The 16,672-nt window shown below is 37.9% G+C and overlaps 1 protein-coding gene across 1 annotated transcript; it reads right to left on the bottom strand.

Annotated features, from left to right (window-relative positions):
• Nucleotides 1-14,431: 14,431 nt before the first annotated feature.
• OR2Z1 (olfactory receptor family 2 subfamily Z member 1) lies at nucleotides 14,432-15,373 on the bottom strand. The gene has a single exon (XM_039880513.1). It carries the CDS (start codon nucleotides 15,371-15,373, stop codon nucleotides 14,432-14,434), a length of 942 nt encoding a protein of 313 aa, XP_039736447.1.
• Between the last annotated feature and the right edge of the window lie 1,299 nt (nucleotides 15,374-16,672).

Below are 16,672 nucleotides of genomic sequence, written 5' to 3'. Positions count from 1 at the left end.
ACTAGTGCTGGGCTTGGGGCTGCTCAGCAAGAGATACAGGGCATAGTGAGGCCAGATGCTGCTTGTTTGGGTTTTGTGAACCTTTGAAAGATTTTCAGAAAGTCTGCAGCATGAACCAAGACAGGCTGTTTGTATGGAAAATCCACTGGAAGCAGTTTGAATGGGCCTGCACATTGGGAGGAGCAGGGTCTCAGGGAGTCACCAGGGTGGGGCAACAAGTGTTAGCTATGTTGATGGAAACTCAAATATGGCACCTGCTCGTGTCTGTAAACTGGGCGGGGGATAGTTCAACAAAAGAATAATGCCCTCTGTCAGCACTTCTGTCTTGGAGAAAGCGGCCTCTCCAGCCCTTGTCCTGAAGCTAGACAACTCAGTTACTCCCCATATGTCTGTTGTTCCTTTTGAGCAGCTGCCGCAGTGCTAGAGCTCAGTATGAGTCTGTCAGCAGGTACATCCATGTGCGGGCCCTTTAAGAGGAAAGTGTGACTCTTGCAGCCCTCCATCTCGCTCAGCCACAATCTCTGCTGGTTTTCATAGCCAGAAGTTGTGGGGACTTCTCTTCCTGGCACTGGAACCCTGGGATGGGAACCTGGTGTAAGGCCAGGAACCCTTGCTCTTTTGGGGGGATCACTGCAGCTGAGATATCACTCCTGCTGCTTAACTGCCACACACAGGTATGGGACCAGCCTGTTTTGTGTCTCTGCCCTTCCTACCAGTCTTTAGGTGGCTTCATCTGTGTGTCCCCAGTTGTAGGACCTCTGTTTAGCTAGACTTCAGGCTACTCTCAATGATGGGTATTCTGTAGTTTAGTTGTAATTTTGATGAGGTTGTGTGAGGAGGCAAGCACAGCACTTACCTATTCTGCCATCTTGACCAGAGCTTTCTATCTTTTAACTTTATTCATTTTACTCATTTCATTTTATTTACTTTCATGAATAGATATAATCAGTTAAAAACAATAGCTTAAACAAACCTTTTCTATAAGCATTAACTCAGAATATGTGTATATAGGTAATATGTAGAATGAAGTCAAGATGTTAATTTAGTGCTGCATCAAAAAGGTGCATGCTCATATCAGGACTCTGCTCAGATGTCTCTATAATGTCTATCTCCAATACCGAAATGACCTCATACCTCTGTGAATCCAACAGACCAGTCTATCATCTCCTCACTAATGACCAAGCCTTGGCCATGTAGACTATTGGAGATAAACTCCTCTACTTTAACTAGCAGACCAAGACCAGCAAGAAAATTCATGTTTTTTTTTCTTTATCTAAGGATATGTGATCCCCAACACTGTCTAAATAAATTGCATTTTCATCAGAAATGGGTAAAGCTAGAGGCATAGTTTGGAAATGAGAAGTGCTTTCAAATTGGAGGTGGAAGCCCATACCTCTTAAGCGATCTTTTTTCCCCACCTCTCACCCTCAGGTTCTTTTCAGGAAGAGGCTCAGATTTGTTTGTGTGTTCACCATCTCATATGCTAAAGTGAAATAAACTCTTCTCCTTGTGAAAACAATGAGGGAGCACTTAAATCCAATTACAAAAATTCTAGAATGTTGCCAACAGGGTGGTTAGGCATGGGCTCTGGTGCAACCCTGACAAAGTCTGTTATTTTTATACTTTGAAAATGGCATAACTGGTTGGTTGGTTGGTTGGTTGGTTGGTTGGTTTTTGCCTTTTTTATTTTATTTTTGACTCATTTTGGTGAGACAATCTTGTGACTTGTCAAGGGATGAAACAATCTATAACAGTGTAAAAATTCAAAATTCCTAGATTTTAATAAATTTTTGGATTCAGCCAATTAAACTTTGAACTTCTGGGGCTCAAGGAACTGTCGTAGGAAATAACTAACCCCTTATTGTTCAAGCATTTATTGTTTAAGTCTTCAATTATTTTGAGTAGAAGCATTATAAATAATCTAGAATCACATTTTGGGAATAAGAGTCACCTTTCTTTCTGAGTCAATTCTACATAAGCTTGATATTACATATCAAATATTATTCTTAGTAAAAATAGAAATTAAGTGACAAATTAACATTTTTACATTAATTTTACATGTACATATTTGCCTTTGTCTACATACAAATTTTGATACTTTTTTTATTTAATATACAAATTTGATTAATGTATTTGTCCCTTGTTCATGAAGACATGTGTTTATAAATATATTCTGTACATGGGCTGTAGATTAGAGAAGCCAGGTTTAAAATCCAGACAAACCCATTTGCAATCCAGAGGAAAGGGTTATCCTTAGTTATATGCATCACCACTGTTCTCACATTTTAAAATGGGATCTTACTACTTGCTGCCATGATTGTTGCAGGATTTGTAGGAATAGTTATGTATAAAAACAATTCATTTCCCATTTATTTTCAAATATCATGTAGAACCCATTTGTTTTCAGTAAAAGCATTTCACAGGGGATTTGGGCACATTATACACAGAAGTACAGATGAAATGGCTAGAGTCAGATATCATTATTATGTCAATATTTTCTGGCATAACATACATGCTAAGAAAAGTATAAATCCGACTAATTTTGATTTCCCTATGTTTTGTCATGAGTTGTCCCCGGATATTTTACAGCATTTCATCCTACATTAAAAAATGTTTTTCTGATACAATTTCTATTTAATAGTTTGAAACTTAAGCCCCCAATGACAGAATTCCCCAAATAGACATAATACTTACAGATAAACTCATAACCAGTGTGAAATAACCCTACACCCATTTTGCTCAATTTTGTTGATCTTGAGACCAAAACATGGTCATGATGTTGTATCTCAGTATAATAACCCCAGATGCCATCCAGTGGTCAATAAATGTCCTGCTTCTGAAGGATGTTTATGTAAACCAGGGAAGAAGCACGGATTGGTCTGCATGTCCTGTAGGATCTATTTTTGTTTTCAGCAAAAGCATTTCATGCAGGGCTTGGGCCATAGCATATGCAGCATGACAGATGAAGTGCCTGGATTTGGACAATGGGCATTGTGTCAATAATTATTGGTATAAACTCTAAGGAAGAATTTGGTGGGCAATCTCTGGGTTTTCCATGTAGAAAAGAAAGTGAGCAATCAAACATGTAAAGCCAAAATTTACTGAAGAAAGAGTCTTCTGGGTTACTTGATAGAGTTAACTGTCCAGAGGAAGTTCTTAGAGCCAGGGGTTTTCCTCTTTTTTTAAGCACCTAGTTTAATTTTTGAAATGTGTAGGAATGTTGTACAGTGTTACAGATGATTCTTTTTAAAAATTTATTGGGGTTTCCATGGAAAGCATGTAGCATGTGGTCTACCATATGTAACAATGTCCCACTTCACTGCTGCAATCCCTTAAGTTCAATAGAATATTCCTGCCAGGCCCAGGATGATGATGAGTCTGCCTGTTAATCACCACCCATTAACAAACAACCTTATGAGTTTGACTTTAAGTAGGTAATTGCAGCTGACTCATTAATTAGTAAGAGTCCTTGGGGCTGTGTGACCCAGAGAGTCACTCAGAAATGAGTTCGTTAGAGGAGGGTCTGCAAGGACACCTGGATCCTGACTAGCCCTGTCCTTAATTTCAGCTGTGACAGGATTCCTCATTTAGATCACAAGTGGCCCAGGAGTGGGAGGGGGAGACACAGAGAGAGGAGCTGATCAATGCCTCCATCACCTGATGCTCTTTCACAGAAGCCCTGGGATTGAACATGGACTGGGCTCTGTCTTCACTCCCCTACCTTCCGTTGTGGGACATTTAACACCAGCAAACTTTCCAAGCATGTGCAGTTCAACAAATGAAGCCACAGAAAGACAACTCCTGCATTTCCATGCTGAGTCATTGGGCTTTGCTTCTTATTACACAAGACTTGAGAAGAAGTACCCTGGAGGCCTATTATTGTTTTAATTCATAAACATGAATTTAGATTTTAGAGGTGACACTTTTTCCCTCTGAGTGCATGGCCTATTTTTTCTCTTTATGCTTCAGAAACCATCTGCTCATCAGAAGGCAAGAGAATATTTGTTATGATCACTCACATCTGGAGGGGAAGAATTGGCCATTATCATGCTAGTGCCAGGTGTGGACTAAATGTTTCCGCGTCTGTTCACTTGTTTATCCTCAAAAAAACTCTACAAGTTTCTCTGATACAATTTTCATTATCATTTTAAAGATGAGAAAATGGGCACCCCAGCTGGTATATGGTGGTAGGGTTCAACTCCAGCCCTCCAGGGCAGAAACTGCTACCTATCTGTGCTGAGTTGACTCTGGCTGACATCCACCAAATCCTGAAGGTCTAGTTCCCATGACCAAGACATTACAGGTGCTATGGCTTTGGGTCCTTCTCACAAGTACCTGGAGGCAGCTATCACTGTTATCCTGTGCCCTCCTGGGGCCTGTGTTTGCTGAGTGTAGACACGGCTAAGTCTTGTTCTGGGCACCTACGTACAGAAGACAGCACTCCTGACCCTGCCCTTGGGAGGCTCATGGTCTCAGCCAGGAGACAGAGGGAGGAGGTGAAGCTGAAGCCCAGGGAGGACAGAGGCAGGACTGAGGGTACTTATGACAGGAGTGAACCAGGAAAGGCTTGGCTCTCCTGCACAGCAATGGGGAGCCATGGAAGATTGTAGAAGAAGAAGGTTCTGCTCCTCCAGTGGTGCCTCTTGGCCAGTGCTGAGACCTCAGCCACACCCTCACATTTAGGCTTTCCAGACCCTTCCCACCTTAAAGACTGTCACCATTGCTCTAAGTGAGGTCACAGCTGCAGGTAGGACCACAGGGAACTGGATGATTCTTGCTGCAAATAGCTTCATTCCATGCCCCCATGTCTGCACAATCAGAAGCTGGCACTAGAAATAGACCTGCAGTGACCCAACCTGAACCACACAGTATACCCCATCTGATCACAAGTCCTGGAGCAATGCCTTCCTGTTCACTTTGGGGAAATCTTGAGCTTGGGGGGAGGCTCAAGGATTTTTTTTATGTTCCCCATAAAAAAAATCACCTTGTGTGGCTCTCGAAGGCCCTTAACAATAATCTATCCCTTCCTCAAGATGGTCCAACTGTTACTCCCTCCTCATTAGTGAAATTTGGTCCCTTCACCATGGGACCAGGTAAGGAGTGGGAGCAAGTAGCAGTGGAATGAGGAGGCAGACCTGCAGGGGTCTTGCAGTCACCCTCAGACCCCTCCCACCCTCAGCCTCCTCCCACACTCAGAGGCTTTTGAGCTTTCAAATGCGGGTGCTAGGGATGTCACATCTGAGCCCAGGCAGCTGCAAGTAGCAAGAGAACCAGCAGAGGGAAGCAGGGGCTGCTGTACAGGTACATGGTGACACCTTCTGTGTGCACGGCTTTGATCACGTATCCTGTGTGGTTTAGAAAATGCATGCGTGCCTTTCGCATGCACCTGTGTACACAGCACTGAGCTGTAGTTCTCAACCCCAGCTTCACCTTAGAACCCCCTGGGGGAGTGCAGAGAATCTGGAACTTTCTCATGATGATGGTAGAAGGGCAGGTTTATACAACCACTTGGGAACTGGCAGCATTGCTCTTAGGTATCTACACCGTACATTTGTTCGTATGTTTACCAAAAAACATACACTAGATGCCTCTAATGACATCATTTGTGGTAGCCAGACCAGAAACTGCTCAAATGAGCATTAGAGTGAAATGGGTAAACATCAATGATGCGTTCACACCACAGAATACAGTTCAGCAGTGAGAGTGACTATCCCTCCTAAGGGTGATCTGCGGAGGCCAGAGGGAGCCGGCTGGCTCACTTTACTGTGGCTGCATAGCTGATTCCTTCCTCCCCCTCCTCCCTGGACAACAAGGGTCCTTGTTTCCACCTTTCCCAAGGGCAGAGAAACAAAGCCCAGACCTGGGGGCAGCCTCAGGGCAGGACTAAATCACAATGGTCAGCTCTGGTCTCACCCCATGGCTGTGGGATGCCCCCATCCCACTGCAAGGCTGCAATGATGGGGAACAGAGGCCCTTTTTATGCCTGGCTGGACTTTATCCTCCCTTCCCCAGAAAGTCAGCTTAGGCTACTCCAGAAAAGAGGTACTTGAGATATAGATTTACACTGTGTCATGGTCCCTGAGGGATACCTCTCTCCCTGAGAGAGGACGTCAGTTGTGTCCTTTTACTATTTAACCTCCTGTCTTGATATTTTTTTTGCAGTCTCCCCATCCTGTTTGGTTTACTTGATTCATGTGAAGCAGAACCAGGATGCCTAGCTACAGGGATGCTACCCAGGCCTCCTAATCATCGTATTCTATCTACCTGGCCCCAGTGATTGGCTCAGGAATGGTCTGTGACATAGGCTGACCAATTAGAATTAGTCCTGGCACTTTTTTCCCAGCTTTATTGAGATATAATTGACATATAACATTGTATAAGGTATACAATGTGACGATTTGTTATACATATATATTGCATAATAACCACCCCAATAAAGTTAATTAACACATCCATCATCTCACATGATTACCATTTTGGGCTATGTATGCAGATGAAAATATTTAAGATCTACTTGCTTAGCAACTTTCAAGAATATAATAGAGTATCGTTAACTATAATCATCATGCTTTTACATTAAAAGGTCCCCGGAATTACTCATCTTATAACTGGAAGTTTGTACCCTTTGATCACTATCACTCATTTCCCCCACCCCTCCCATCCCGTTTCTATGAGTTTGACTTAAATTTTTTCACATTCATATATGAGATCTTATTTATCTTTCTCTGACGTATTTTACTTAGCATAATGACCTCAGTGTTCATCCATGTTGTTGCAAATGTCAGGATATACATTTTTATAGCTGAAAAAGTTATTGACATAGGACATATTTTCTTTATCTATTCATCTGTCAACAGACTTATGTTGTTTCCATGTTTGTGAATAATGCTCCAATAAACATGAGGGTGCAGATATCTCTCTAAGAATGTGATTTAATTTTATTTAGATAAATACACAGAAGTGAGATTGCTGAATTATATGGTAATTTTATTTTTAATTTGATGAGCAAGCTCCATACTGTTTTAAATAGTGGCTGCACCAATTTATATTTCCACCAACAGTACCAAAAGGATTCCCTTTTCTCCACATCATGACAAACAATTACTATCTCTTGTCTTTTTTATAATAGCCATTCTTAAAGAGGTTAGGTGATATCTCATTATGGTTTTAATTTTACATTCTCCTAATGATTAGTGATGTTGAACCCATTTTAATGTACTTCTTAGCCATTTGCATATCTTCTTTGTAAAACTGTCTATTTAGGTTCTTTGCCAATTTTTAAATTAGATTATTATTGAGGGTTTTGGGGTTTTTTGGCCATTTACTTGTATGAGTTTCTTTCATTTTGAATATTATCCCACCATCAGATATACGGTTGAAATATATTTTCTTCCATTTCATAGGTTTCTTTTCAATTTTGTTAATGCTTTCTTTTGCTGTGAAGATTTTGGTTTCATGTAGATGTACTTATTTATTTTTGCTTTTGTGTGTGTGTGTGTGTGTGTGTGTGTGTGTGTGTGTGCGTGCGTGCGTGCGCGCGCTTTGGTGTTATATACAAAAAAATCATTGCCAAGACCAATGTTAAGGATTTGAAAATATTTTATTCCATTATACAGGTCGTCTTTTCACTTTCTTGATCACATCCTTTGAAATACAAAAGGTTTTAATTTCAATGTTGTCCAATTTATCTGTTTTTATCTCTTGTTATTTGAACTTTTCGTGTCATTTTAAACTATTACCTAACATAAGATTACAAAGACTTACTCTTATATTTTCTTCTGAGTTATGTAGTTTTTGCACTTATATTTATGTCTATGATCCATTTTCTGTTAATTTTTGTATGTGGTACGAAGTAGAGGTTCTATATCATAACCTTGAAGATATCTAGTTTTCCAGCACTATTTCTTAAAATAAATAAATAAATAAATAAATAAATAAATAAATAAATAAATAGATAGATAGATAGATAGATAGATAAATAAATAAGCAAACAAAACTATTCCCCCATTGAATTGTCTTAGTTAAATTTTCAGCATTTTAAGTTTATTTTAAAATATTTCTTCACGCCGCATACAAATTATATGGAATATATTTGGGAACTAGAGATCTTATTTGTTTTTCCTCAAATGACAGTGAATGAACCAATATCATTACTTGAATAAATATTTCATTTGAAATGTCACACCTATCTTACATAAAATTACTATAAATTTGCATGCCAATTTATTTACAGTGTTCTTTTCCAGTCTTTTTCTTCTGTTACTATACTTTTAATCTCTATTTCTTCTATTTTCTATTTCTTCCTACTGACCTCCTTATTTATAGTTTCTTGTTCACATCTTTCCTATTTGGTTTAAAGCATAAATCATTTGATTACATCACTTGTGGTTTACTAATATGTCAAGCTATATATATCCTTTCAAAGATGGTTTTCTGCTCCCTAATTTTTATCTTTCATGTTCTAATTTGTTTATTTTAAGTAGTCCTTAATAGGTATTAGAGCTCCTATTTATTCCAAGAAAAATATGTGATTTTTACAATTTTTAGCAAATTGTTTGGCATCTTTAAATTTTTACATTAGGGATTCCTAAGTATTTCTTGTGTTTTCAGATAATTTGATATTGAGGTGTTTTTTGTTTCGTTGTTTGTTTTGTTTTGTTTTGTTTGGGGGAAGTGTTTCAATGTGACCAGATAGAGAAAATTCAAATAATCGATTCTTATACAAATTTTTAGAAGCTTTTAAACAGTACACATTCCCAGCCCTACCTTATTGCCTAAACCTACAGAATCAGAAGCTCCAGGCCAGGTAAAAATCTCCCAAGGTGAACATGAAGTGTGACCATTTAGAGAAACCCTAATCCTAAGATCACATTTAATAAATGCTGGAAAATAATATTTCATCTCTTTTATACCTATTTTAAGTGTACAATTTTCTGTTTTGATACATGCATATACCCATGAATATATAACGTACTCAAGATAATGAATATATGCATCATTTCAAATGTTTCCTTGGAAAATTTCTGATGCTCACTTGCATTACCTAGGCAACAACCAATTACTTTTCTGACCCATAGCTTACTTTGCATTTTTATACATATACAGTATATACCACTTTTAGCTTGGCTTCCTTCATGTAACACTTATAATTTAATATACATTCATATTGTTGTGTGTCAATTTTTATTTATTTTTATTTTATTTTTATTATTTTTGTTTTATTTTTATTATTTTTGTTTATTTTATTAATATTTCATTGTACATTTCTCCTACAGTTCATTTACCCAGTTCATCTGTTGATGAATATTTGGTTTGTTTACAATTTCTGATTATTATAAATGAAGCTGCAACACACATTTAGGTATATGTTTTATGAGCATATGATTTTGTTCCACTTAAGTAAATACTTAGTTGAATGGAGGGATCATAACTTTTTTAGAAATTGCCAAAAAAAAAAATGTATTCCAAAGCATATGTTTTCTTTTACCTTCCTACTAGCAATTTATAAGAATTCCAGTCCCCCCACTACCTTGACATGGTTTGTTGTAGTCAGTATTTTCATTCTACCCATTCTAATAAATGTGTATTGATATTACATTGAATTCTTAATTTATGTTTTCTTTATAACTAAATGTCAAACATCTCTTTACTTGCTTATTTGAGATCTATATATTTTCTTTGGTGAAGTATCTATTCAAATATTTTGCCCATTTTTAAAATTGCTGTTGTTTTCTTATTAAGTTTAAAGAATTCTTTATATATTCTAGATATAAGTCCTTTCTTAGATATGTGATTTGCAAATATTTCCTCACAGTTTGTGGTTTACATTTTCATTTTCTCAACAGTATCTTCCAAACAGCAAAACTTCATATTCATGAGATCTAATTTAACAATTTTTTTCTTTTGTGCATCATGCTTTGTTGTTATATCAAAGACATCTTGGCATTATCCCAAGTAAAAAAGATTTTCTATTATACTTTTCAAACATTCGCTGTATACTTTTAGGTTTTCTTTGGGTCTATAATAAATATTGAGTTAGTAGTAATATAGTCAAATATTTATGGAAAGTAATAAAATTTGACTATACATTTAGGCAACAGAAGAAAACATCAAATTCCAAAAGTATGAATAATAGAGACAAAATTATTTAAGCATAATGATAAAACAGACTTCAGTTAAAAATAAAGCTGTCATTTGGGAACTGTTTAAAAATATGTCATAAATATTTAGTTAAAGTTAACACAAAATAAAACTGCACATTATATAGAAAATCACAACATTGATATTTAAAAATCAATGGAAACCAACCAAAGCACTGATTAAATAAAAACATCTAGTCTAGAATAATGTATTAAAAAATAAAAATTAATTTTATAAATGTTTAGATCGAGGTTGAAATCATAAAAATTAGACTAAAACCAGAACAATTTTAAGAAAATGATTAGAAAAGAACTGAGAAAAAAACATTAATTTTTAAAATTAAATTAATATTGGTTAATAAAATCATATAGGTTTCGAGTACACAGTACAGTAATATGTCATATGTATATTGCATTATGTGTTCACCACTCAAAATTAAATTTCTTCCCTCTCCATATACTTGACCCCTTTCACCCTTATCTATCTCTCACCACACCCTTTCCCTCTGGTAACTACTGAACTATTGTCTGTGTCTTGTGAGTTTTTATTTGTCTTGTTCATTTGTTGCTTTCAATGAAACCATATGGTTCTGAACTTTTTTTGTCTGACTTATTTCATTTAGCATGATGACTCAAGATCTATCCATGTTGTCGAAAATGGTAATACTTCATCTTTTTTAAGGCTGAGTAGTATTCCATTGTATATATGTACCACATCTTCTTTATCCAATCATTTATCTAAGGGTACTTCGGTCGTTTTTATGTCTTGGCCACTGTGAATAATGCTGCAGTGAATAACATGGTGCGTACATCTTTATGAATAAATGTTTTCAAACTTTTGTGGTAGATAACCAGGAAAGGGGTTGCTAGGTCATATGATAATTCTATTCTTAATTTTTTGAGGAAACTCCATACTGCTTTTCATAGTGGCTGTACCAATTTACATTCCCACCAGCATTGTGTGAGGGTTTCTTTTTTCCCACAATCTCTCCAACACTTGTTATTACTTGTCCTATTGATGATAACCATTCTAATGGTGTGAGGGGGTATCTCATCGTGGTTTAATTTACATTTCTCTAATAGCTAGTTAAGTTGAGCATCTTTTCATATGTCTGTTGGCTGTTCGTATGTCTTCTTAGGAGAAGTGTCTGTCTATTCAGGTCCTCTGCCCATTTTTTAATTGGATTATTTGTTTATTTGTTGTTGGGTTGTATGAGTTCTTTATATATTTTGGGTATTAGCTCTTATCAGAGGCATTGTTTGCAAACACCTTCTCCCATTCAGTTGGTTGCCTCTTTGTCTAATTGATCGTTCCTTTTGCTGTGCAGAAGCTTTTAAGTTTGATATAATCCCACTCATTTTTTTTGCTTTTACTTCCCCAAATTTATAAAATCCTCTCCACATCCAAGGTCTGTGAGTTCAGCACCTATGTTTTCTTCTATGCAATTTATTGTTTCAGGTGTTATATTTAGGTCTTTGATTCATTATGAGTTAATTTTGGAGTATGGTGACAGATAGCAGTCTAGTTTCATTCTTTTGCATGTTTCTTTCCAATTTTTCCAGCACTATTTATTGAAGCTTTCTTTTCTTCATTGTATATTTTTGGCTCCTTTGTCAAAAACTATTTGCCCACATGTGAATTTATTTCTGGGCTCTCAGTTTTGTTTCAGTGATCTGTGCATCTGTTTTTCTGCCGATACTATGCTGTTTTGATTTTTTTTGCTTTGTAGTATAATTGAAGTCAGGCAATGTGATACCTCTGGCCTTGTTCTTTTTACTCAGGATTTCTTTGACTATTCAGGTTCTTTTGTGATTCCATACAAATCTGATGATTTTTTTACTCTATTTTTTTTAAAAAATGCCTTTGGAATTTTGATGGAGATTGCATTAAATTTGCATATTACTTTGGGTAATATGGCCATTTTAATTATGTGGATACTTCCAATCCACAAACATAAAATATCTTTTCTTTTTTAGTATCTTCTTCAACTATTTTTAATAATGTCTTATAGTTTTCCGTGTATAGGTCCTTCACATGCTTTGTTAAGTTTATTCCTAGATATTCTATTATTTTTGTTTGCAACTGCAAAAGGAATTGTTGTTTTCATTTCTTTTTCTAAATTTCATTGTTAGTGTATAGGAACACAATAGATCTTTGTATGTTGATTTTTGTATTCTGCAAATTTATTATATTTGTTTATTGTTTCTAACAGGTTTTTAGTGCAGTCTTGGGGGTTTTCTATATAGAGCAGGGGTCCTTAACCCCTAGGCCATGGACAGGTACTAGTCTATGGCCTGTTAGGAACCAGGCCACACAGCAGGAGGTGAGCAGCAGGCAGGCGAGTAAAACTTCATCTGCATTTGCAGTGCTCCCCAGTTCTAACATCACTGCCTCAGCTCCACCTCAGATCATCAGGCAGTAGATTCTCATAGATTGACCAGTCCCTGGTGCCAAAAAGGTTGGGAACCGCTGATATAGAGAATCATGTCATCTGCAGAAAGTGACAATTTGATTTCTTCATTCCCAATTTAGGTGCCTTTTATTTTTTTCTCTTGCCTGATTGCTCTAGCTTGGACTTCTGATACCATATGGAGTAAGATTGGTGAGAGCAGGCAGCCTTGTCAAGTTCCTGGTCTTAAAGGGAAGGTTTTTAGTTTTTCACCATTAAGTATGATATTAGCTGATAGTTTGTCTTCTGTGGCCTTTATTATGTTGAGGTACTTTCCTTCTATATGCACTTTATTAAGTGTCAATCATATATGGATGCTGTCAAATGCTGTTTCTGCATCTATTGATATGATCATTTGATTTTTATCCTTTATTTTGTTTATGTGATGTATCACATTGATCAATTTGTGTATGTTGAACCATTCTTGGTCCCCTGGAATGGATCCCAATTGATCATGATGTATAATTTTTTTTAGAAACATATAACAGTGACAACTATTTTAGACATCCAAGATATGTTTTAGCTAATCTAATTCAGAAAAAGGCAGATAACATTAAAATGGAAAATTAGAAATGATAAAGGAGAAGTAGCTGCTGAGAGAGAAAATTGGAAGGAACTATTTGCTGAAATCTCTAAAAATAAACTAGGAGATCTGAATAAAAGTTTATTTTCATAGAAAATATAAATAAATGTAAATAAATATGTATAATATATAAATATATCAACAATTATAAACAAAACTACTTTCACAAGAGTGACTACATTATCATAGAAAATACCTCCTAAAATGCCTCAGGTGAATGTTTTTTCAGATAATTCTCACATATATATTTAAATTCATCAATAGTTAAGATATTTTAGAATATCACAGTCATTTTCTTTTATCAAATGTAGTGGCCAACAGATAGGTGAAAATATGCTCAACTTCACTAGCTATTAAGGAATTACGGTATATTTTTGAAAAAATAGAAATTTTGATTTTCAAATTTATGTGAAATACATATAATATTTAAACTCAGATATACAATAACTCGGACAAATAATATACATATGAGTGGTGCATTCATTCAGATATTAGAAAACAACTGGGACTGCTTTACATTGATTTATCAAGGGATCCTTCTCTCTCTCATTAAGAGTCTCTGTTACAACTCCCCTCAGCCATAAGGACTCACAACTGATGCTCTAGATCAGACTAATGGCTGTCCTCAAACTTCTGCTATTGAATGTACCCATTTCTTCCACCATTAAGTATACAGTAAGCACATCCTCTACTGCTTCAGCCTCTCCTCTATCCTGAAAAATTCACTTCATAACCCTTTATGTACCTTCTGTTTTCTTTCATTAACTGACATATTTAGGTAAAATATATAGTTTATATATACTGTCTTTTATGCTTTCTTCTGGTTCCTTTAGAGCTTTTAAATTTCAGTTCTAGTTGTTTTTTTTTTGAAGTTGACATTCAATATTATTTTATATTAGTTTCAGCTGTACAGCAAAGTGGTTAGACATTTATGTAATTTACAAAGTGATTCCCTGGATTAGTCTAGTACCCACCTGGCACTATACAATATTATTGACTATATTCCCTATGCCTTCCATTCATGTAAATAATACTAAAGAATAGGGAAAGAATATACCAGAAGTGCTTGGGGCTGCTATTGTTGATTTCTGTAAGTCCATGGAGAAAACGTAAACCCAATCCATCACACAGGATGAGAAGAAGCTGGACACTCAGCCTTTAACATGAGGGCTTAGCAGCTGCTTCACAAGTGGCTGCTTTGAGGCCATGAGTGGGATGGAGAACTGCTGAAATCACACCAGAAGCCCTCTATATGGTCATCACTTTGGCCTGAGCCCAGCTCTGCTGAGCACCTTGACTAATGCCATTCGCACCTCCCTGTTCCTCAGACTGTAGATGAGGGGGTTAAGCATGGGAGTGACGAGGCCATAGAAGAGGGAGGCCACGTTATCCTGCTGTGGGCTGTGGTAGGCACCTGGTACCATGTACACGAACACTGCTGCGCCATAAAACAGCCCCACGACTGTGATGTGAGAGGAGCAAGTGGTGAAGGCTTTATTTCGAGCCTCCTCTGAGCGCATGCGTAGAACGGCCCCCAACACATGGCCGTAAGAGGTGGTAATGAGGGACAGGGGAAGAACAAGGATCAGAACCCCCGAGATTGACAATGCCAACTCATAGGCAGAGGTGTCTGCACAGGAGAGTTTTAGCAGGGCTGGCACCTCACAGAAGAAGTGGTCCACGATGTGGGAGGCACAGTAGGAGAAGTTCAGAGTGACAGAGGTCTGGATGGAGGCGTTGAGCACACCTGCCAGCCAGGAGCAGCCCACCATGAGCAAGCATACCTGGCGCCTCATAAGCAAAGGATACTGCAAGGGGCGGCACACAGCAACATAACGGTCATAGGACATGAGGGTCAACAGGATGCCCTCAGCCACGCCCATCAGTGTGAGGAAGAATATTTGCGCTGCGCAACCCCCAAAGGAGATGGAACCTTCTCCCTGCAGGAAATCTGAAGCCATCTTGGGGATGGTGACCAGCGGGAAGCCGACATCAAACAGGGAAAGCTGACTGAGCATGAAATACATCGGTGTGTGGAGTCGGGAGTCCATGTAGATTAGGAAGAGCAGGACAGTGTTGCCCAGGAGGCCTACAATAAACATGGCAGCCACCAGGGAGAAGAGTAGCTGTGGTGACCTTGAGTGACTGAAGAGGCCCACCAGAAAAAAGTCAGAGGTCACCGATTGATTCACATCCCTCATGTTTTACATGACATAACTTTGCTGCAAGAACAGGAAACCAATGGCAAGAAGCCTGTGTGGGGATGGCAAATAAGTTTCATTCCACTTGCCAATGGCCATCAATTGGTAGTGGCTGCCTAGAGTGCCATCTTGAGAGGAGTTATGAGGTCACAGCTGAAATCAGTAGTGGGAAAACAATAATCAGTTTGTGATATTTGTCACAGGCATGAGATGGGAGAGCAGTCACTTGAATCTCTGAATAAGATACTTGGCCACATCCCAATCGAGGGCTTCCCACTGACTCTTATAGTCCAAATTCTGAGGTCCACATCAAAGACATTAATACAGCCCTAGTAGAACATTTCAATAGCCCTTATCTGAGTGGTCCTGGGGCCAAATAGGCGTGAAATTCCGAAAAGGCTGGGAGGTGAAATAGGGGATGATGGAGCTGAAGCAACAATTCAAGCAAGAAAACAGAGAGATGGACCTTGATCCAAGTACCTGGATGAAAATCTGCAGCAAAGAGCAATGTATTATCAGCCAGCGATGGGGTCAAATTGAAATTGTGAATCTAGTGAGTCTGGGCCATAGAGGCACTTGAGTGACAGACAGCATTTTGGGGATCAAATGGCCTGGGGCTAGGTGGATGAGACAGTTATCAATGAGCTCAGTTATTATTGGTGACTTAGATGCATTGGATGGGAAAGTAGCAACCTGTGGGTAGTCTGACTCAATTTCAAGGACTAGAATAAAGCACCAGGCCTGCAAGATTGTGAGTCTCTAATAAATATTGCCTGAGTGAATGAGACAGACAAGAATGAGATGGACTAGAAAGAGCTGCAAACCTAAATTAGGAATACTTAAAAACCCTTGACAACCTCCAAGACCCCAAGTAAACTCAGATTGCGCTGGAATACCATACACTACACACAGTTCCAACAGTGAACAATGCAGAACCAGAAGAATATTTATTCCCAACTGTGGGTAGTTTGAGAAGTAGCAAGACAGATCATTTAAAGGCAAGTGGATTCTACTGAAGTCCTCACTGGAGCTCTTTGTCCTAAGGCTGCCATTCTCACACAGATGACCTTCAAGGCTGTCTTTAATTATTCATTTTGCTGATTTTCCTATCACATTCAAGCCCTCAACCTACTATTCACCTATGCACTCAACAAAATTTGTCACATGCTAGGTTGGACATAAGATATTCATCACCCAGGCAAGGTGCTCCCTTCCTTGAACCCCACAGTCTCTATCAGGGTTTCAGTGACAAACAAAGAGATAAATGGACAAGATCTTTGTGATAGAGGGAAGTACAGT

Source organism: Pteropus medius, unplaced genomic scaffold (assembly GCF_902729225.1).
Source record: "Pteropus medius unplaced genomic scaffold, Ma_sr-lr_union100, whole genome shotgun sequence".
NCBI lineage: Eukaryota > Metazoa > Chordata > Mammalia > Chiroptera > Pteropodidae > Pteropus > Pteropus medius.
The sequence above is the reverse complement of the archived record's forward strand: the minus strand, read 5'-3'. Positions and strand labels throughout refer to the sequence as shown.

What these genes read in the sequence shown, in the direction of transcription:
- OR2Z1 (XM_039880513.1), bottom strand. Translation starts at nt 15,373, where the DNA reads ATGAGGGATGTGAATCAATCGGTGACCTCTGACTTTTTTCTGGTGGGC.